Below are 20362 nucleotides of genomic sequence, written 5' to 3' on the forward strand. Positions count from 1 at the left end.
TGATAAAAGACGACCTTACATAAAAGCTAATTTATACTAATAAAAGTAAGAAACATGAAATAATATGTTAATCTGCTAATGATCAGATCACAAACTAATAAGATATTTATACTAAAACACAAAACCAGGAAGAAAAAAGAAAAGGAAGAAGTCTGATGAAGATGAAAATTCATTTTAGAGAAGAATTAAACTTTATATAAAGGTTCCCGTCAGCTGCTCGGTGCCCTTTCAAAATAAAGCTCAGAACAAAGCTGGTCCGCAACAGGAGAAGGCGAAGGGGGCGGGGCGCTCTTCGCTCTGTTTGTCCCTCGTCGGTCTCCGTCCTCAGGGTTTGCGGAAGTGTGACTCAGACTCACTGACGAGCAGAGCGGAAATAAAAGAGAACTCAAACCGTCATGTTGAGATTAAAGAACCTCTCTGGTCACCTGTTTCCTCCCCCTGACCACAGGGGGGCGCTGTGCAGGTCAGACTGCGGCTCAGGGACCGGGGCCTCGTGCAGCAAGGACCCGGAGGATGTGGTGGTTGTTCACGGCCTGAGGAGCGCCATCTGCAGGGCGAAGAGGGGATCGTTCAAGGTAACAACCGTTTAACATGACAAACATCTGGGAAACATCTGGAACTCTGGAACTCTTTAACTCTGTAACTCTGTAACTCTCCTGTAACTCTCTTGTAACTCTGTAACTCTGTAACTGTGTAACTCTTTAACTCTTTAACTCTTTAACTCTGTAACTCTTTAACTCTTTAACTCTTTAACTCTATTACTCTTTAACTCTGTAACTCTGTAACTCTCCTGTAACTCTCTTGTAACTCTGTAACTCTGTAACTGTGTAACTCTTTAACTCTTTAACTCTTTAACTCAGTAACACTGTAACTCTGTAACTCTTTAACTCTGTAACTCTGTAACTCTCCTGTAACTCTGTAACTGTCTAACTCTTTAACTCTATTACTCTGTAACTCTTTAACTCTTTAACTCAGTAACACTGTAACTCTGTAACACTGTAACTCTCCTGTAACTCTCTTGTAACTCTGTAACACTGTAACTCTGTAACTCTCCTGTAACTCTCCTGTAACTCTCCTGTAACTCTGTAACTGTGTAACTCTTTAACTCTTTAACTCTGTAACTCTTTAACTCTGTAACTCTGTAACTCTTTAACTCTGTAACTCTTTAACTCTGTAACACTGTAACTCTGTAACTCTCTTGTAACTCTCCTGTAACTCTGTAACTGTGTAACTCTTTAACTCTGTAACTGTGTAACTCTTTAACTCTTTAACTCTGTAACTCTTTAACTCTGTAACTCTGTAACTCTTTAACTCTGTAACTCTTTAACTCTGTAACACTGTAACTCTGTAACTCTCCTGTAACTCTCCTGTAACTCTGTAACTGTGTAACTCTTTAACTCTTTAACTCTGTAACTCTTTAACTCTGTAACTCTCCTGTAACTCTGTAACTCTTTAACTCTGTAACTCTTTAACTCTTTAACTCTGTAACTCTTTAACTCTTTAACTCTGTAACTCTTTAACTCTGTAACTCTCCTGTAACTCTGTAACTGTGTAACTCTTTAACTCTATTACTCTGTAACTCTTTAACTCTGTAACTCTCCTGTAACTCTGTAACTGTGTAACTCTTTAACTCTATTACTCTGTAACTCTTTAACTCTTTAACTCAGTAACACTGTAACTCTGTAACACTGTTACTCTCCTGTAACTCTCTTGTAACTCTGTAACTGTGTAACTCTTTAATTCTTTAACTCTGTAACTTTTTAACTCTGTAACTCTTTAACTCGGTAACTCTCCTGTAACTCTGTAACTGTGTAACTCTTTAATTCTTTAACTCTGTAACTTTTTAACTCTGTAACTCTTAAACTGTGTAACTCTCCTGTAACTCTATAACTCTTTAACTCTTTAACTCTTTAACTCTGTAACTCTGTAACTTTGTAACTCTTTAACTATGTAACTCTCCTGTAACTCTACTGTAACTCTCTAACTCACATGTAACTCCAGTGTAACTCTACTGTAACTCTTTAACTCACATGTAACTCTCCTGTAACTCTCCTGTAACTCTCTAACTCTACTGTAACTCTTTAACTCACATGTAACTCCAGTGTAGCTCTACTGTAACTCTCTAACTCCAGTGTAGCTCTACTGTAACTCTCTGTGTTTCAGGACACCACTCCTGACGAGCTACTGAGCGCGGTCATGAAAGCTGTTTTGACAGATGTTGGCCTGTCAGCCGATCAGCTGGGGGACATCTGTGTAGGTGAGTTCACTTCTCTGTCATCATCCTCTAATCATCCTTTGATCATCCTTTGATCATCCTTTGATCATCCCTTCATCATCCTTCCTGACACCTGTCGTGTTGTTCACCAGGTAATGTGTTGCAGCCGGGAGCCGGAGCTCTGATGGTCAGAGTGGCTCATTTTCTCAGGTCAGACTAAACAGACACAGTATAGATATACTGTCTTTTATTTTATATACATATATTTAGTGTGTGTATTTGTACAGCATGTGTAGATGTGTATTTGCCGTCCCCTCAGTGGGTTTCCAGAGACAGTTCCCGTCTACACCGTGAACAGACAGTGCTCCTCTGGACTTCAGGCTCTTTTTAATGTAGCAGGTAAAACAACTGCAGCTTCATTTAAAGCGACTGAAGGTGAGAACACAGCTGCTGTTTGTTTACCCAGAATGCCTTGGGTCTCCCTGTGTTTGTGCAGGAGCCATCAGAAGTGGATCCATCGACCTGGGCCTCGCCTGCGGGTACGTGTCCTGTGTTGTTCCTGTCACAATTAAACATGTATGTTCTGGGACTTAATAAAACATGGAGACACTGTGTCAGTGGTGAGAAGCTCATCCAGGATAATACATCAATTCTTTAAGAAAGCATTCACCACACAATCCTGTAGTTGTTAGCCACCCTAGAGGAACCTACAGTCCAAGGCCTGTAGAACCCTCCTGACGGACCAGTAGAACCCTCCTGAAGGACCTGTAGAACCCTCCTGAAGGACCTGTAGAACCCTCCTGTAGAACCCTCCTGAAGGACCTGTAGAACCCTCCTGAAGGACCTGTAGAACCCTCCTGAAGGACCTGTAGAACCCTCCTGTAGAACCCTCCTGAAGGACCTGTAGAACCCTCCTGAAGGACCTGTAGAACCCTCCTGTAGAACCCTCCTGAAGGACCTGTAGAACCCTCCTGAAGGACCTGTAGAACCCTCCTGAAGGACCTGTAGAACCTTCTCTAGATTCTCTGATGTGGTGAATCCGATGGGAGCAGATTGAAGGTGTGACATGTTCTGTGTGTTCCAGTGTGGAGAGCATGTCTCTGCGTACGATGGGGAACCCTGGAGATCTGAGCTCCAGGCTGATGGACAACAACAAGGCCAGAGACTGCATCATGCCCATGGGGTGAGGCGGCTGCTGCAGGTCACATGATCTAGAACAAGGAGCTCAGGTTCTCAGTTTGACCCTGAATCACTTTCACAAAATCATGAAAATAGCAAAGTGATCAAATGTTTTCATGAGTTATATTTTGAGCGATCAGTATAAAAGTGAGGAGGACGCTCCGTGTCTTTCTTCATGTCCTCAGAGTCACAGACGGAGTCACAGACGTCCGTCCCTCCCGTCTGTGACTCAGTCTGTGACTCCGTCTGTGACTCAGTCTGTGACTCCGTCTGTGACTCAGTCTGTGACTCAGTCTGTGACTCAGTCTGTGACTCAGTCTGTGACTCTGAGCGTCTCATGTTGTTCGCAGCCTCACGTCGGAGAACGTTGCAGAGAGATTTGGAATCTCCCGAGAGAAGCAGGACGCCTTCGCTCTGAGCTCCCAACAGAAGTAAACCATCTTCTCTTGTCTCACTGAGCTCTGCAGCAGCTGCTCCATCTGAGCAGCTTCTCTGTAACAGAGCGTCTTCTCCACAGAGCGGCCCGGGCTCAGGACATGAACCTGTTCCACCACGAGATCGTCCCCGTCCCCACCCGGCTGCTGGACGACGCAGGTGAAGAGCGGCAGGTGACGGTTCTGAAAGACGACGGCATCAGACCTGGAACCAGTCTGGAAGGACTGAGCAGACTGCGGCCGGCCTTCAAACCCGACGGCAGCACCACGGCAGGTGGGTCAGTGAGCCGCTCACCTGCGTCTCCTAGAGGAAACTAACTCTTCACTCTCACATGGTGTGTCAGGCAACTCCAGCCAGATGAGTGATGGAGCAGCAGCCGTGCTGATTGGCCGCCGGTCGGCCGTGGAGGCTCGGGGTCTGCCGGTGCTCGGGGTCCTGAGGGCGAGCGCCGTGGTCGGGGTTCCTCCTGATGTCATGGGAATCGGACCTGCGGCTGCCATCCCTGCCGCTCTGCAACAAGCTGGTGAGAGAGTGTGTGAGACTGTGTGTGTCTGTGCGTGTGGTGATTGTGGAGCTTCACTCTGTCGTTGTGTGTCTCAGGACTGACGCTGGACGACATCGACGTGTTTGAGATCAACGAGGCGTTTTCCAGTCAGGTGAGTTCCTGAACTTTCTCTTTTGTTACAGATGATTTTAAAATGAGATTAGTTCATAATAGAAAGTTAACGAAGGAGGAACCAGGTTGTTCAGATTCACAGGAGTTTGGAGATCAGTGGAGACGCTGTGGTTCTCTGTAAGAGGCGTGGGTCAGAGGACAGAGGACAGACGATGTGTCTCTGGTTGTCTTCAGGCTGTTTACTGTGTGGAGAAGTTGGGGATCCCCCCGGAGAAGGTGAATCCTAACGGCGGCGCCATCGCCCTGGGTCACCCGCTGGGCTGCACCGGGGCCCGGCAGGTGGTGACGCTGCTCAACGAGCTGAGACGCAGAGGGAAGAGGTTAGTTCCCAGAGACCTGATCCAAACCGTGACCTGTTGACCTGTGTTTGAGACCCGCCTGCTGTGACCTGTTGACCTGTGTTTGAGACCCGCCTGCTGTGACCTGTTGACCTGTTGACCTGTGTTTGAGACCCGCCTGCTGTGTGACCTGTTGACCTGTGTTTGAGACCCGCCTGCTGTGTGACCTGTGACCTGTTGACCTGTGTTTGAGACCCGCCTGCTGTGTGACCTGTGACCTGTTGACCTGTGTTTGAGACCCGCCTGCTGTGTGACCTGTGACCTGTTGACCTGTTGACCTGTGTTTGAGACCCGCCTGCTGTGTGACCGCAGGGCGTACGGGGTCGTGTCCATGTGCATCGGGACCGGGATGGGAGCGGCGGCGGTCTTCGAGTACCCGGGACCATAGGAGCTGTGGTTCTCATCCGTGTCATTAACAACCAATCAGGTGTGAGCAGTGAGCCGAGCTGCAGATGATCCATCGACAGAATCTGACGTTTGAGTCGAGAACAAACTGCTTCAGGAAGTTTTGCTGCTTTTGTGTCAGAAATAACATTTTTCACTATTTTCTGAAATGTTACGATTGAAACGTGATTTTTTTTTTCCGGTGTTTCTTTTTAAGTTCTTTGAAGTTAAAAAACACTGAAGCTCAGTTTACACCAGACGAGCTGACCAATCAGAGACTTTGACAGGAGGGTCTTAAAGAGACAGAGGCTGAAGAGAGGAGCTGCAGCGACGGACAGGCCGAGGAAAGTGATGCTGAACATTAGAGATGAAAACATTTTAGTTATAACATTAATTAAAATGATCAACATGAACAGAATGTTTCTTCTTTAAATGTACAACTTTATTAACAGATACAATTACTGTTTTCTAACAGACTGTAATAAAGAGTTGATTCTGGATCTTCTCCTGGTAACATGTGTGTGAGTGAGTCCATGTGAGGAACCAGCAGGACAATGTGTGGAAGCTTCCCAGAGAGCGAGTGGACGTGTTGATGAGGTTTCTAACACGTGACGTGAAACCTGAAGAACACAAACATCTCAGGATGAAGAAGAGGAGCCGGACACGTAGAAGACGAAGACGTCCACTAGAAACACGAGGAGATTCCAGATCTTCTGGTGATGAGGGCCGACTCCGGTGTGGATGAGCTGTAAACAACAACACTGATCTGTCCACAGCCGAGTTTATACGTCATGTCCCGCCTCCTGCTGCTCTGCAGGCTCCGCCCCTGCTGCTCTGCAGGCTCCGCCCCTCTCCTGGATGTTCCCACATGTTCCTGTTTGAACGAGTCGGACCGACAACCTGCTGCTGCTACACAAACACTGACTACACAACGTGCTTCACACAGTTCATGTGGAAACATCTTTAAACATTCAATCTGATTCTGACTCATTCAATATTATAAAACCATCTCAAACTAAAAGCAGAGAGATGAACTTCAGTTTAATTCTTTAACATCATCTTCCTGTTGTTTCCTGTAGAGCACAGTGAGGTGTCTTCAGGAGACACCAAGCACAGGGACGTGTCTTCAGGAGACACCGAGCACAGTGACGTGTCTTCAGGAGACACCGAGCACAGGGACGTGTCTTCAGGAGACACCGAGCACAGTGACGTGTCTTCAGGAGACACTGAGCACGTCCAGTCTCAGTCCATCAGAAGTTCTCAGTTACACGAGCTTCTGTTTCTTTCGGGCCTGAAACTGCTCCGTTTTGCTTTTGATGGATTTCACCAGCAGAGACAGACTCGGCTCCATCGGCTGCTTCGCCGTCGCAGCATCAGAGTCACTGTGCACTTTCCCCCCCCTCACTTCCTGTTCAGCCGTGGCGGGCGGCTCTATCCGCGTGGCCGACAGAGCGCCGAGGTCCTCGTCCCTCCCCCGCTGCTCTCGCCGGCGCTGCTTCTCGGCCGCGATGCTCTGAGTGGCTCTGGTCTTCTTGAAGCTGGGGTGGGACGGGTCCAGGTTGAACAGGTGGGACGTGAACATGGCCTGGAAACGAGCGTCTTTAACGTCCACCTGCACAGAGACAGGAAGAGGCGTGTCACTGAGGACGGACTACACACTAAAGCTCCTGGAGTAACACGAGGCTGCAGGTTCATAAACAGGAACATCCATCATATTACTAAATATAGCATTTATTATTAAATGTATTAAATCAATGACGACTTTATTCTACAGATTTTTTTGTATTTTTCAGTCTTGGTGACAAAATCGAACAACTAGTCGTCTTTGTCTCGTTGCGTCTTTGTGATTTGCTTCGATTTGATGTTTGATTTTGTAAACGTGTTCCGAACAGCGTGACTCTTTATCAGATCATTGATTCTACGTGATGACTGGAGGAGCTCACGTGAAAAGTTCCAGGACTCGTAGAGAGTTTGAGAAACTTTTGTACATTCTTTCTTTTAATTCATTCAACAATTCATTTGGACTTTTCATTGTTTCAACGTCCTTTTCTTTTAATTCTTATTCTGATCGCTGCTATAAAAAGTCAAACTTTCTCTTTGAAACTTTTCACAAAGTTCTTACCTGGAAGTCGTCGTTCTCCAGAGGCTCCTCCCCCTTCTTCAGCAGCTTCTTCCTCTTCTTCTTGCTCAAGTTCTGCTGCTCCACGATTTCATCGAAGTTAAAGTGTTTGTGTTTGAGCTCGTCTGCGTCGTCCTCCATCAGCAGGGCCATGGCCGCCTGCACACACACACACACACACACACACACACACACACACACACACACACACACACACACACACACACACACACACACACACACACACACACACACACACACACACACACACACACACACACACACACACACACACACACACACACACACACTTGAGGAAACCAGCCTGATGTCTGAAGCAGGCTTGATGACGTCACATGAGATTAACCTCTGACCTTTTGTTTTTCCAGCTCCTCTTCCTCCTCAGCCGTTCGCTCCTCTTCCTCCAGCTGCTGCTTCTTCTTCTTCTTCTTCTTCTTCTGATTCTTCAGATCTGCAGACACAAACTCGACACCTGATATTCTGATTGGCTGATGGATAAATTAACGTGTTCCTAATAAAGTGCTCGACACAGAAGATGCTTGTTTCTCTTTAGTGTTTTAAAAGTTACAGAAAACTAAAGTGTTTTCCACGACAGGAGAAAAGGAGGTGTGAGTCAGATCCTTGAGGGATGATTGGCGGTTGATTGATCACCTGTGGCACCGAGCTCCTCGGTGAAGAAGGCGTCGCTGAGGTCAACGTCTGCAGGAAGCTCATCGTCACTGAGGTTGTCCTCTGCCGCCTCCTGGTGGAAGACAAACACAAAGAGGATGAACCACAGACCTGGTGTTGGTGAAGACGCTCAGACACTTGTACTCACTGGTTTGTTCTGAGATTGCTTCTGCTTCTTCCGCTCCTTCTTCTTCACCAGGAACTCCTCCCAGGGCGTCTGCTCGTCCTTCTCCTCCAGCTTCTTCTTCACCAGCTGCTCTGTCGTCTCCTTCAGGCCTGAAGACACAACACACACAGGTCCTCAGAGAAGTGTGGAGCCCTGAGGCCGACTCTCACATCTGGAGAGTTGTTGGGTTTTAAAGACAGAATATTGAGACGTTGAAGGTACCTGGCACCCAGGTGATCTCCATCTCCATGTCCTTGTCGTCCTGCAGCTTCTTCTCTTTGTTCCGGATGCCTTTCAGCAGCTCTCTGTACTTAGAGATCTGATCCTCGCTCTTCTTCTTTTTCTTCCTCTCTTCTTCCTCCTGAGGTTTCTCCTTCGTCTCCTCTGTCTGTTCAGCTGTGAAAACAAACCCTTAGTGCTGCTTCCTCTCATCACAGAGGACAAGAGTCCTGAGGAGACGTCTCACCTTCGGCCTGCTCTCCAAACTCAACCGCTCCGTCTCCATCCTCCTCTTCCTCGCTGGAGGAGGCCAGGTAGGCGTTGAAGTCCATCTCCAGCAGCTCGTCCTTGTTGAAGTTCCTGTTGAAGGCGGTCACTCGGTCGTGGTCCATCTCGTCCCACGTCAGCTGCACCTGATTGGTCGGTTGAGAGGAGCAGGAGTGTCAGTTGTTTCTGATATCACAAAGTACAGATGTTCTTGAACGCCTCAGAGGCCACGCCCCTCCTCACCCGGGACGTGGCGGTGGCCGACGAGCTGAACAGTTTGGGCGTGTACGCCGACAGGTTCACGTCCGTGGCCACGTCGGTGGGCTCCTCGGCAAACACCACGTCATCGGGAATGAACCTGTCACAGAAAGAGGTTTGAGTACAGCTGGATGGGGGGGGGGGGGGGGGGGGGTGAAGTGCTCAGGCTCTCCTACCGGAGGTCGATCACCGAGCAGCTGCTCTCGTACTCGAACCCGTCACACTCCTCATAGAGCTTAGCCGCCGTTTCAGCCGAGTCACATTCCACCGCGGCGTAGAAATATCTGAGGCGCTTGAACTGGTAGTCACGCATCTTCTCCCTGTGCACCCTGGGAAACACACGTGCACTCGTCAGCTCCACAGGAACACTGCATGTGTGAGTCTGCATGTGTGTGTGTGTGTGTGTGTGTTACCTCTCCTCCTCTGTGTCGTCCTCGGGGTCTTCAGGCAGGGCCTTCAGCTCCATCGGTCCCTGGGTCTGCTCCATCTTCAGCCGCTCCTTCCCAAACTCCGACGGGTAAATCTGGACAACAACACCCAGAATGCACTGCGGTTTCCTCTCACACACCTGTCCACACTCAGAGCTCTGATGTGGATCAAAGCTCAGCTCATGATGTTTCCAGATCCAGAACCGGATTCCAGGCTCCAGCCGATCATTGATGATTATGATTTTTATATGAGTTCAATAAACCTGAGCTCAGCTGATCCGTGAAACCACAAGATCCCGACTTTTATAAATATCAGTCGTCTAAACTCGTCCGAGTCTTTGAATCAAGATTCATGAATTCATTCGTTAGATAAATTAAACTTATCAATTTGAAAGAAAATGATCCAGATCCGTTCAAACAGAAGTGAAATCTAAAAATATAATAATTGAAATCCTCATAGTTTCAAATGAGTGACTTCCTGTTTCAATACCTTGACAGACAGCACAGCGCCCCCCTGTGGTGTGAAGGAGTTGAACAGTGCCAGCAGGTCTCTGGCCTTCATGCGGTCCCAGTCCATGTTGCAGACGGCGAGTCGAGCAGAAACCTGACACACACACAACACACAGACACACACAGACACACACAGACACACACACAACACACAGACACACACAGACACACACAGACACACACACAACACACAGACACACACAGACACACACACAACACACAGACACACACACAACACACACACAACACACAGACACACACAGACACACACAGACACACACACAACACACAGACACACACAGACACACACACAACACACAACACACACACACACACAGACACACACACATTAGTATCTGAGAGTCAGAGTTTCATCTTGAACACACTCAGACTCCAGACGTCACCTCGTCACTTCGCCGAGCGTCTTTGCTCAACTCGCCCCAGTTGTGCTCGATCTCCTCTTCCTCCTTCCTCAGGATGGCGTCCGCCTCTTCATCGCTGTCTTCCTCTGAGCTGGTCTCGATGTTGCCTTTACCTCGGGCCAGATCCGGCCCGCTGTCACTATCTGAACCCGAATCCAGACCGGACTCCTCCTCCTCCTCCTCCTCCTCCAATCCACTTCCAACCTCGCTCTCCTCCTCTGCATCATCATCTTCATCCTCCTCACTGTCATCTGTGACACTGTCTCCCAGGTCGACACCCCCCTCCTCCTCCTCCTCCTCCTCCTCCTCCTCCTCCTGCTGCTGCTGCTGCTGCTTGATACCTTCATCATCTGAAAAGCAAACAAATTAAACTCTTCTGTGATTTAAAACAAACCAACCGAGACTCACAAAGGTTTTCATCTTCCAACCTGAAGCAACCTGGAGTTTTATAGAAGGTGACGTTTCATTGAGTCGCCTGTAGGTGGCGTCACCTCCTCTTTGTGCTCGAGTCAGTGTTTGAGTCAAAAGTGACTTTCTATCCAGTGGAAGACATTTTGAAGTTTCAGAGAAACAAGCTGAACCAGTGGGCGGCAGCTCGACTCTCAGCCAATCAGAGACGAGTCTGAGAAACAGTGAGTTTTAACAGGAGGAAACTTTATTCACTGTTTTTACTGGATCGAATCAGATGTGTGTGTTTGAGGATTCAGATAAAGACCTCCTGAACCATCACGTCTGAGGGAAGAAGACTACAGCTCCCATCATCCCTCACTGCAGCTCCACCACAACTAACTCATGATGAAGACTACAACTCCCATCATCCCTCACTGCTGCTCCACAACAACTAACTCATGATGAAGACTACAGCTCCCATCATCCCTCACTGCTGCTCCACAACAACTAACTCATGATGAAGACTACAGCTCCCATCATCCCTCACTGCTGCTCCACAACAACTAACTCATGATGAAGACTACAACTCCCATCATCCCTCACTGCTGCTCCACAACAACTAACTCATGATGAAGACTACAGCTCCCATCATCCCTCACTGCTGCTCCACAACAACTAACTCATGATGAAGACTACAACTCCCATCATCCCTCACTGCTGCTCCACAACAACTAACTCATGATGAAGACTACAGCTCCCATCATCCCTCACTGCTGCTCCACAACAACTAACTCATGATGAAGACTACAACTCCCATCATCCCTCACTGCTGCTCCACCACAACTAACTCATGATGAAGACTACAACTCCCATCATCCCTCACTGCTGCTCCACCACAACTAACTCATGATGAAGACTACAACTCCCATCATCCCTCACTGCTGCACTCATAAGGTTTCTGACTGAGTCCTGATCCTGAAGCAGTAAAACATTCTACGTCTCATTTCTTCAGAGACGAGAACAACGACCGAACTCTTTTCTTTAAAGATGAAACTTTGTGTTTTTACACAAAGAACAAAGAAGTTGAACTTTCAGCTGAAAAGTGAAGAACATTATAAAGTGAATATGTGTAAACACATGAAATTCACCTTTGTTTTCAGACTCCTCGTCTTCATCTTCACTGCTCTGGACTGCTTCTCTCTCAACTTTCACCAGCTTCACCGTCTTCTTCCTCTCCGTCAGCTTCTCTCCCTCCGTCAGCTTCTCTCCCTCCGTCAGCTTCTCTCCCTCCGTCAGCTTCTCTCCCTCCGTCAGCTTCTTCCTCTCCGTCAGCTTCTCTCCCTCCGTCAGCTTCTTCCTCTGCGTCAGCTTCTTCCTCTCCGTCAGCTTCTCTCCCTCCGTCAGCTTCTTCCTCTGCGTCAGCTTCTTCCTCTCCGTCAGCTTCTCTCCCTCCGTCAGCTTCTTCCTCTCCGTCAGCTTCTCTCCCTCCGTCAGCTTCTTCCTCTGCGTCAGCTTCTTCCTCTGCGTCAGCTTCTCTCCCTCCGTCAGCTTCTTCCTCTCCGTCAGTTTCTTCCTCTCCGTCAGTTTCTTCCTCTCCGGCAGCTTCTCACTCTCCACGTCCTCTTCGTCCTCTTCGTCCTCGGAGTCCAGTTTGTAGAAGCGTCTCAGGTCTTCGGAGGACGTGTGGTTGATGGGGCGTCCTCGTTTGTCCACCGTGGACTTCACCTGGAAGCGCTTGTCGTGGAACATGGACTGGAAGCGCTTGTCGATCTTGACCTTGCGTTCCCTCTCGGGCATTTCCCAGAAGCGCGGATCCTTCTGCACCCGAGTGAAGCGCTCGTCACCGGCCGGGTTCCTCTGGGACGACATGGTGGAGAACCCTGAGGAACAAGAGCACGTCAGAGTGGGACGCTCCAGCAGTGAGTCGGCACGTGTGAGAACACGTTAACAACATGGGACGTGTTCACGTGTTGTTTACGTGTTAGAACATGTAAACAACATGCAACATGTGTTGTGGTCACATGTTGTTTACGTGTTAGAACATGTAAACAACATGTGACGTGCTCATGTGTTGTTTACGTGTTAGAACATGTAAACAACATGTGACGTGCTCATGTGTTGTTTACGTGTTAGAACATGTAAACAACATGTGACGTGTTCATGTGTTGTTTACGTGTTAGAACATGTAAACAACATGTGACTAGCTCATGTGTTGAGTGACCATCAGACTCGTTATTGAACTGAGTCAGACGCAGGAACTCGTCTTGAATTGAAGCTGATTGTAAAACGTGATGACGTCAGAAACCACAATCATCTATGTGAACATTTCATTTACTGTTTATTTTCTCCACACGACATTCAGTCACAGCGCCGCCTGCAGGACGCAGTGAGTGAGACGCTGCACAGGCTCGTCTCTGTTTAGTATTTAATTTAGTTTTTAAATGATTTTCTCACGAGTTAATAAACTGAGGATCAGGATTCATGATAAATAAACGCGTTAAATCAGAGACAGAGTACAGATGGGATTATGACGTCAATCTGCAGCAACGCGACGAGCGAGAGAAAAAACTAAACGTTTCGTCACGAGCGCAGAGAATCAGCTGATGACGTCACACTCACCTGCAGAACCGAGCGAAAACTGCGAAAAACTGCGAAACCGATCACAAGTAAAACGTAACTTGACGTTTGTTTCCTCAAACACGTGTTTTCCCAGCATGCATCGCTCCAGTGACCTCTCGGAGCCCCGCCTATTCCCCGCTACGGAAAGCAAAGTGGGACAAACAGAGCAAAAGTCGTTACAAAGATAGCGTCATTCATTTCTTAGAGGTTTAAATGAAGTTCACTTTTTTATCTTTTAATATCATGAACTCTTCTTTTCATGAACAGAAACACTTTGATCTTTCCACACGTCAGGATGTACAAAGTTAAATGGTTTATTGTTATATGTTTATGTTGTCATTAGTTTTCTTTGAACTTATTTAAAAATCAAATGATCTTTGCAGCTTTTCATTTATTATATTTATTATAAATTAAGATAAGTCTTTGACAAACTGGGAATATGACAATTTACCAATTTACAGGTCAGAGCTGAAACATGACGAACTGGTGACTATAGTGATCAACACTAAAGTCAATTGTGCAAACATTAATCAAATCAAATCAAATCAAATCAAAGTTTATTGTCTCATGCACCAATGACAGCGTCATCGGAGCAGTGAAATTCTTATGACATGGCAGGCAAACATCTACGCAGTAGAGGACTTTACAAAATGACAAAAAAATAACATATGTAACATAACATATAACATAACATTGTAACATATAACATATAATCCAGATTTATATAGATAGATACTTTATTAATCCCGTGGGAAATTCATTTCTGTTAAATCTAGGTTTCCTGTTTTTCTTTCATGTTTGTGTGATAGTGAATCAATAATATTATTAAAAAGACTTTGTTAAAGCAGGATATTATTCTTCCATCTGGAATTACATAAAAAATATAAGAACAAACTACGAGTAAAAGTGTATCATAAATGAAATAAAAGGGTTAGTAATGCCAATTATAAAATAATTATAAAAAATATATTCTTTTTTTCTATTCCATTCTATTCTATTTTATTTTATTTGATATCAATCGATCATCAAATTTTATTTGTATAGCCCATATTCATATATATATATGATATCATATGATATTATAAATATCTACCTTTGATCAAGTCATTTGAAGACAACACAGACAAATTGAGGCATCAGTAAAACCAACAAGCTCCATGTTTTCTAAAGAGCGGATCGGATCCAGCTCCATGTTTTCTGATGAGCGGATTAGTTCCAGCTCCATGTTTTCTAAAGAGCGGATCAGTTCCAGCTCCATGTTTTATAATGAGCGGATCAGATCCAACTCCATGTTTTCTGATGAGCGGATCAGATCCAGCTCCATGTTTTCTGATGAGCGGTTCAGATCCAGCTCCATGTTTTATAATGAGCGGATTAGATCCAGCTCCATGTTTTATAATGAGCGGATCAGATCCAGCTCCATGTTTTATAATGAGCGGATCGGATCCAGCTCCATGTTTTCTGATGAGCGGATCGGATCCAGCTCCATGTTTTCTGATGAGCGGATCAGATCCAGCTCCATGTTTTCTGATGAGCCGGTGCAGAGGTCACAAGATGGCGGACGGCCTCACGGAGGAGAAACAGCCATGATCTCCAGGCGGCTCCTCCGGCTGCTCCCAGCCGCCTGCCCTGCTCCCTCCCCGGGCAGCGGCAGCAGACGGACGTCGGGCTCCAGCCGCGGCTCCATGAACGTGTTCGACCGAGAGATGAAGAGGAGGCAGAGGAGGTGGGCGGGGTCTCTGCAGGACACTCACCTGTTCGACTACCTGAGGGACGAGGTGAGACACCGGACTCACGGCAGGGGGCGCTGCTCACACACGTTCACAAATATCTGCAGAAATTAGGCTTTTAATAAATGTGGGACTGGAATGTGGGTGTTCTCCTCCACGTGTCGTCACGTCCTGTTGGTGGAGGGGCGGTGCAGATCTCAGCTTCTTCTTCTTCTCTGGTTGGTGCAGGTCGGAGGGCGAGTGGCAGATCGGGTCTACGACATCCCGAGGTGGGTCCGTCACACGTCCAGATGTTCATACAGAGACAGTGACACACTCACACACAGTGACATACACAGTGACACACACACACACTCACACTGACACGCACACACACACTCACAGTGACATACAACGTGACACACACACACTGACAGTGACACAATGGCACACTCACAGTGAAACTCACCCACACACTGACACACACACAGTGACATACACAGTGACACACACACACACTCACACTGACACGCACACACACACTCACAGTGACATACAACGTGACACACACACACTCACACTGACACACACTCACAGTGACACAATGGCACACTCACAGTGACACTCACACACACACTGACACTCACAGTGACACACACACACTGACACTTACAGTGACACACTCACACTGACACACACTCACAGTGACATCGGTCACGTGTGTAAACGGGATGCAAACACCATGTTTGGACTTCACCACACAGTTGTGGTGTTTGGCACACAGAGTGGCGTGCGAGGTCACAATAAAGTGTCTTGTAGGTCTCGATAGCTCCGCCCCCAGCCTCAGACGGGTGGTGCTTACGTCTTCTTGACCAGGAACTAGTTGGAACCAGTTTGTCTGAGAGTCAGTTCTCTGGTTCAGATCCGACATGTTTGTCACATGTCAATAAAACAGTTTCAATAAAGTTTGATTGAAGTCTCCCTGTCTCCTCAGGACGTTTCCTCTGGCGTTGGACCTCGGGGGGGGGAAGAGTCACATCGCAGAGCATTTAAGCAAGGTGTGTGTGTGTGTGTGTGTGCGTGTGTGTGTGCGTGTGTGTGTGTGTGTGTGTGTGTGTGTGTGTGTGTGTGTGTCACAGTGTGTGTGTGTGATCTCTAAACAGCGCCCCCTGTCTGTTGCAGGAGGTTGTGGAGCGTCTGTTCCTCACTGACGTCTCAGAGAAGACTCTGGTGAGTGACACGTGGACTCAGTCCCGTCCCTCAGCTGAGACAGAACCTGTGCAGCTCATGTCTCTGTCTCATGTCTCCTGATCTGCAGAGGAGACGGACGGACATCCCGACTCACTGCGTCCTGGCTGATGAGGAGTTTCTGCCGTTTCCAGAAAACACCTTCGACCTGGTGGTGAGCAGCTTGAGGTGACGAGACTCACAAGATGGCGTCTGCACGTCCAAGCTGTCACCTCACGTCTCTAATCTGTGATCTGTGTCCCCCCCCTCAGTCTGCACTGGATCAACGACCTGCCGGCGGCTCTGAGACAGGTGGGACATCTTTACCTCTGTGATACGTCCTCTTCACACGCTTTGACCTGACCTTGGACATCCGTCTCCTCAGATCCACCAGGTGCTGAAGCCGGACGGCGTCTTCATCGGCGCCATGGTGGGCGGAGAGACGCTGTACGAGCTGAGGTGCTCCCTCCAGCTGGCCGAGACGGAGAGGGAGGGGGGGTTCTCCCCCCACGTGTCCCCCTACACCGCCGTCACCGACCTGGGGAACCTGCTGGGCCAGGCCGGCTTCAACATGCTCACTGTGGTGAGACACAACCATCAATGACTGTCTGTCTCTGAGTGTCTCTCTCTCTGTCTGTATGTCTGTCTGTCTGTCTCTCTCTCTGTCTGTCTGTCTGTCTGTCTGTCTGTCTGTCTGTCTGTCTGTCTCTCTCTCTGTCTGTCTGTCTGTCTGTCTGTCTGTCTGTCTGTCTGTCTCTCTGTCTGTCTCTCTCTGTCTGTATGTCTGTCTCTCTGTCTCTCTCTGTCTCTCTCTGTCTGTCTGTCTCTCTCTGTCTCTCTGTCTGTCTCTCTGTCTGTATGTCTGTCTCTCTGGTTTTCTCTCTCTGTCTCTCTGTCTGTATGTCTGTCTCTCTGGTTTTCTCTCTCTGTCTCTCTCTCTGTCTGTCTGTCTCTCTGTCTGTCTGTCTGTCTCTCACTCTGTCTGTCTCTCTCTCTCTCTGTCTCTCTCTGTCTGTCTGTCTCTCTCTGTCTCTCTGTCTGTCTCTCTGTCTGTATGTCTGTCTCTCTGGTTTTCTCTCTCTGTCTCTCTCTCTGTCTGTCTGTCTCTCTGTCTGTCTGTCTGCTCGTCCCCAGAACGTTCACATTATAAGTAAGACTTTGTTTTGTCCCTCAGGACATCGATGACGTCCAGGTTCATTATCCAGGACTCACTGAGGTCATGACGGATTTACAAGGTAGCAGCACCTTGAGGAATCGAACCTGTGACTCCCAGAGCGGTGTGGTGGTCCTAATAAACTGAGCTGTGTGTGTTCCTGTGCCCTTCAGGGATGGGAGAGAGTAACTGTGCCTGGAACAGGAAGTCGCTGCTGCACCGAGACTCCATGTTAGCAGCAGCCGCCATTTATAAAGGTGGGTTTGAACACAGAGACACAAAGTGTATTTATATAAATATATATATATATACATGTACACACATCAGATACAATGTGTATATATAAGAATTAATGTGTATATAAACATTTCAGAGATGTATGGAAATGAGGACGGCTCTGTTCCTGCCACCTTCGACATCCTCTACATGATTGGCTGGAAGCCTCATGAGTCCCAGGTGAGACAGGACAGGTGCCGGTACTGAACCAGTTCAACCAGTTCAACCCAGTTCAACGTGTCCCTGGCTGATCTCTGTCTCCTCTCCCTCAGGCGAAGCCGGCGAAGCGAGGATCGGCGACGTCGTCCTTCAGGAATCTGTCAGAGATCAAACCTCCGTCACCATGACACAGCACTTTACTGAGATGTAAATAAACTGTTGTAATAAAGCTGAGTCGTGGAAACGGGGAGCACTGTTGTTATTGACAGGAAATGAACCAATGAGGAGCTGGCAGGTGACACACTGCTGTTGCTATGGTTTCACCTTAGAACTGATGTCACTGGATGAGGTTTAGAACCCAAAAGGTCAAAGGTCAAATCCAGTGTGACCTCCCAGCTGATCCTCCAGAGGCTCCTCCCTCTGGACTCGTTGCTAACGAGCAGCTGCAGATTAAAGGTAAGAGTGAGACAGGAAGTGACCTCACTTCAGCTTGACCTTCTCAGTCCAGAGAGCAGAGGCTGCGTCCTCACAGGCCGAGTCCTCTGAAGGACGAGGACATCCACTGAGACACGTGTCCTGACCTGGATTCATATCGTGACCAGAGGTGCACTGCTCTTCCAGACATGGGGGGGGGGGGGGAGACAAACTGACCCATGACTGAAGTTCCTCTCGCTGATGTCCTCGTCTCAGAGACTCGTCCTCCAGCTGCAGACATGTTGTTTGTCCTCTGTGTCCTCTTCACTGGAGGAATCTGTCAACGTCTCATTGATGGACAAACGGAGCATTAGACGGACATGTCCTCTCCCTGGAATCCCCTGGTCCACTGGTTTCTGTGTAACCTCACGTTACTGGTGCTCAGGGCTCCAGCGTGTCCCGACCAGTCCAGTTAGCTTTAAGACAAACCCCCAGAGACGGACAGGAGGACGTAGAACATGTCCCTGTCTCAGTTCACGTATGAGAAGAGTTTTATCATGTTGATTAGTCACATGATGTCACAGCTTGTTCGTATCATGACGGTTCTGCAGAACTCTGTGGTCCCACTGCCTTGTCCTCACGCCTTGTCCTCTCGCCTTGTCCTCACGCCTTGTCCTCACGCCTTGTCCTCACGCCTTGTCCTCACGCCTTGTCCTCTCGCCTTGTCCTCACGCCTTGTCCTCACGCCTTGTCCTCTCGCCTTGTCCTCACGCCTTGTCCTCTCGCCTTGTCCTCACGCCTTGTCCTCTCGCCTTGTCCTCACGCCTTGTCCTCACGCCTTGTCCTCTCGCCTTGTCCTCACGCCTTGTCCTCTCGCCTTGTCCTCACGCCTTGTCCTCAAGCCTTGTCCTCTCGCCTTGTCCTCTCGCCTTGTCCTCACGCCTTGTCCTCTCGCCTTGTCCTCACGCCTTGTCCTCTCGCCTTGTCCTCACGCCTTGTCCTCAAGCCTTGTCCTCTCGCCTTGTCCTCTCGCCTTGTCCTCACGCCTTGTCCTCTCGCCTTGTCCTCTCGCCTTGTCCTCACGCCTTGTCCTCACGCCTTGTCCTCACGCCTTGTCCTCTCGCCTTGTCCTCACGCCTTGTCCTCTCGCCTTGTCCTCTCGCCTTGTCCTCACGCCTTGTCCTCTCGCCTTGTCCTCTCGCCTTGTCCTCACGCCTTGTCCCCACGCCTTGTCCTCTCGCCTTGTCCTCACGCCTTGTCCTCACGCCTTGTCCTCTCGCCTTGTCCTCACGCCTTGTCCTCTCGCCTTGTCCTCTCGCCTTGTCCTCACGCCTTGTCCTCACGCCTTGTCCTCACGCCTTGTCCTCTCGCCTTGTCCTCTCGCCTTGTCCTCTCGCCTTGTCCTCACGCCTTGTCCTCACGCCTTGTCCTCACGCCTTGTCCTCACGCCTTGTCCTCACGCCTTGTCCTCTCGCCTTGTCCTCTCGCCTTGTCCTCTCGCCTTGTCCTCACGCCTTGTCCTCTCGCCTTGTCCTCACGCCTTGTCCTCTCGCCTTGTCCTCTCGCCTTGTCCTCTCGCCTTGTCCTCACGCCTTGTCCTCACGCCTTGTCCTCTCGCCTTGTCCTCACGCCTTGTCCTCACGCCTTGTCCTCACGCCTTGTCCTCTCGCCTTGTCCTCACGCCTTGTCCTCACGCCTTGTCCTCTCGCCTTGTCCTCACGCCTTGTCCTCTCGCCTTGTCCTCTCGCCTTGTCCTCACGCCTTGTCCTCTCGCCTTGTCCTCACGCCTTGTCCTCTCGCCTTGTCCTCACGCCTTGTCCTCACGCCTTGTCCTCTCGCCTTGTCCTCTCGCCTTGTCCTCTCGCCTTGTCCTCTCGCCTTGTCCTCTCGCCTTGTCCTCACGCCCTTGTCCTCACGCCTTGTCCTCACGCCTTGTCCTCACGCCTTGTCCTCACGCAGCAGGAGACGTGTCCTGGAGTCGCCTCAGAAACGGAGACCACATGATTCTTGTCACCGTCACAGACGGACTCGAGGACCGAGGAGACAGACGCTGTGTCTCCTTGGTCGATGACTCGCTGGGACCACGGATCCAAAGGTCAGGCGTCACAC

The 20362-nt window shown here is 48.8% G+C and overlaps 3 protein-coding genes across 4 annotated transcripts; 2 read left to right on the top strand and 1 right to left on the bottom strand.

Annotated features, from left to right (window-relative positions):
• The first annotated feature begins 313 nt into the window (after nt 1–313).
• acaa1 (acetyl-CoA acyltransferase 1) lies at nt 314–5725 on the top strand. 2 transcript variants are annotated; one of them, XM_053419745.1, is made up of 13 exons: nt 314–575; nt 2164–2257; nt 2368–2425; nt 2535–2614; nt 2712–2754; nt 3300–3398; nt 3745–3825; nt 3912–4102; nt 4173–4352; nt 4430–4485; nt 4680–4825; nt 5156–5270; nt 5445–5725. In XM_053419745.1, the coding sequence occupies exons 1-12, from the start codon at nt 396–398 to the stop codon at nt 5229–5231; spliced, it is 1284 nt and encodes a 427-aa protein (XP_053275720.1). In that variant the 5' UTR covers nt 314–395; the 3' UTR covers nt 5232–5270; nt 5445–5725. The 2 variants fall into 2 exon arrangements, with proteins under 2 accessions (XP_053275720.1, XP_053275718.1); XM_053419743.1 differs by having other exon boundaries at nt 5156–5725.
• esf1 (ESF1, nucleolar pre-rRNA processing protein, homolog (S. cerevisiae)) lies at nt 5648–13447 on the bottom strand. Its single transcript, XM_053419742.1, has 14 exons — nt 13316–13447; nt 11845–12576; nt 10289–10656; nt 9865–9978; nt 9360–9469; nt 9123–9275; nt 8932–9046; nt 8669–8834; nt 8425–8598; nt 8185–8312; nt 8019–8109; nt 7721–7818; nt 7350–7505; nt 5648–6839 (listed from the first exon to the last, which is right to left on the bottom strand). The coding sequence occupies exons 1-14, from the start codon at nt 13410–13412 to the stop codon at nt 6492–6494; spliced, it is 2850 nt and encodes a 949-aa protein (XP_053275717.1). The 5' UTR covers nt 13413–13447; the 3' UTR covers nt 5648–6491.
• Nucleotides 13448–14869: 1422 nt separating this feature from the next.
• On the top strand, nt 14870–18083 carry ndufaf5 (NADH:ubiquinone oxidoreductase complex assembly factor 5). The gene is made up of 11 exons (XM_053417961.1): nt 14870–15093; nt 15274–15314; nt 16019–16082; nt 16207–16254; nt 16343–16440; nt 16524–16563; nt 16637–16834; nt 17426–17486; nt 17578–17661; nt 17778–17860; nt 17953–18083. The coding sequence occupies exons 1-11, from the start codon at nt 14902–14904 to the stop codon at nt 18025–18027; spliced, it is 984 nt and encodes a 327-aa protein (XP_053273936.1). The 5' UTR covers nt 14870–14901; the 3' UTR covers nt 18028–18083.
• Nucleotides 18084–20362: the final 2279 nt, after the last annotated feature.

Source organism: Pleuronectes platessa, chromosome 3 (assembly GCF_947347685.1).
Source record: "Pleuronectes platessa chromosome 3, fPlePla1.1, whole genome shotgun sequence".
In the NCBI taxonomy this organism is placed as follows: domain Eukaryota; kingdom Metazoa; phylum Chordata; class Actinopteri; order Pleuronectiformes; family Pleuronectidae; genus Pleuronectes; species Pleuronectes platessa.

What these genes read in the sequence shown, in the direction of transcription:
- acaa1 (XM_053419743.1), top strand. Translation starts at nt 396, where the DNA reads ATGTTGAGATTAAAGAACCTCTCTGGTCACCTGTTTCCTCCCCCTGAC. An exon ending in GGCTCTTTTTAATGTAGCAG is followed by an intron (nt 2,615 to 2,711) that starts GTAAAACAACTG and finishes GTGTTTGTGCAG; the next exon opens with GAGCCATCAGAAGTGGATCC. An exon ending in GCTCTGAGCTCCCAACAGAA is followed by an intron (nt 3,826 to 3,911) that starts GTAAACCATCTT and finishes TCTTCTCCACAG; the next exon opens with AGCGGCCCGGGCTCAGGACA.
- esf1 (XM_053419742.1), bottom strand. Translation starts at nt 13,412, where the DNA reads ATGCTGGGAAAACACGTGTTTGAGGAAACAAACGTCAAGTTACGTTTT. An exon ending in ACGCTCGGCGAAGTGACGAG is followed by an intron (nt 9,979 to 10,288) that starts GTGACGTCTGGA and finishes TGTGTGTGTCAG; the next exon opens with GTTTCTGCTCGACTCGCCGT. An exon ending in AGCAATCTCAGAACAAACCA is followed by an intron (nt 8,110 to 8,184) that starts GTGAGTACAAGT and finishes GTCTTCCACCAG; the next exon opens with GAGGCGGCAGAGGACAACCT.
- ndufaf5 (XM_053417961.1), top strand. Translation starts at nt 14,902, where the DNA reads ATGATCTCCAGGCGGCTCCTCCGGCTGCTCCCAGCCGCCTGCCCTGCT. An exon ending in TCGACTACCTGAGGGACGAG is followed by an intron (nt 15,094 to 15,273) that starts GTGAGACACCGG and finishes TGGTTGGTGCAG; the next exon opens with GTCGGAGGGCGAGTGGCAGA. An exon ending in CTGGTGGTGAGCAGCTTGAG is followed by an intron (nt 16,441 to 16,523) that starts GTGACGAGACTC and finishes CCCCCCCCTCAG; the next exon opens with TCTGCACTGGATCAACGACC.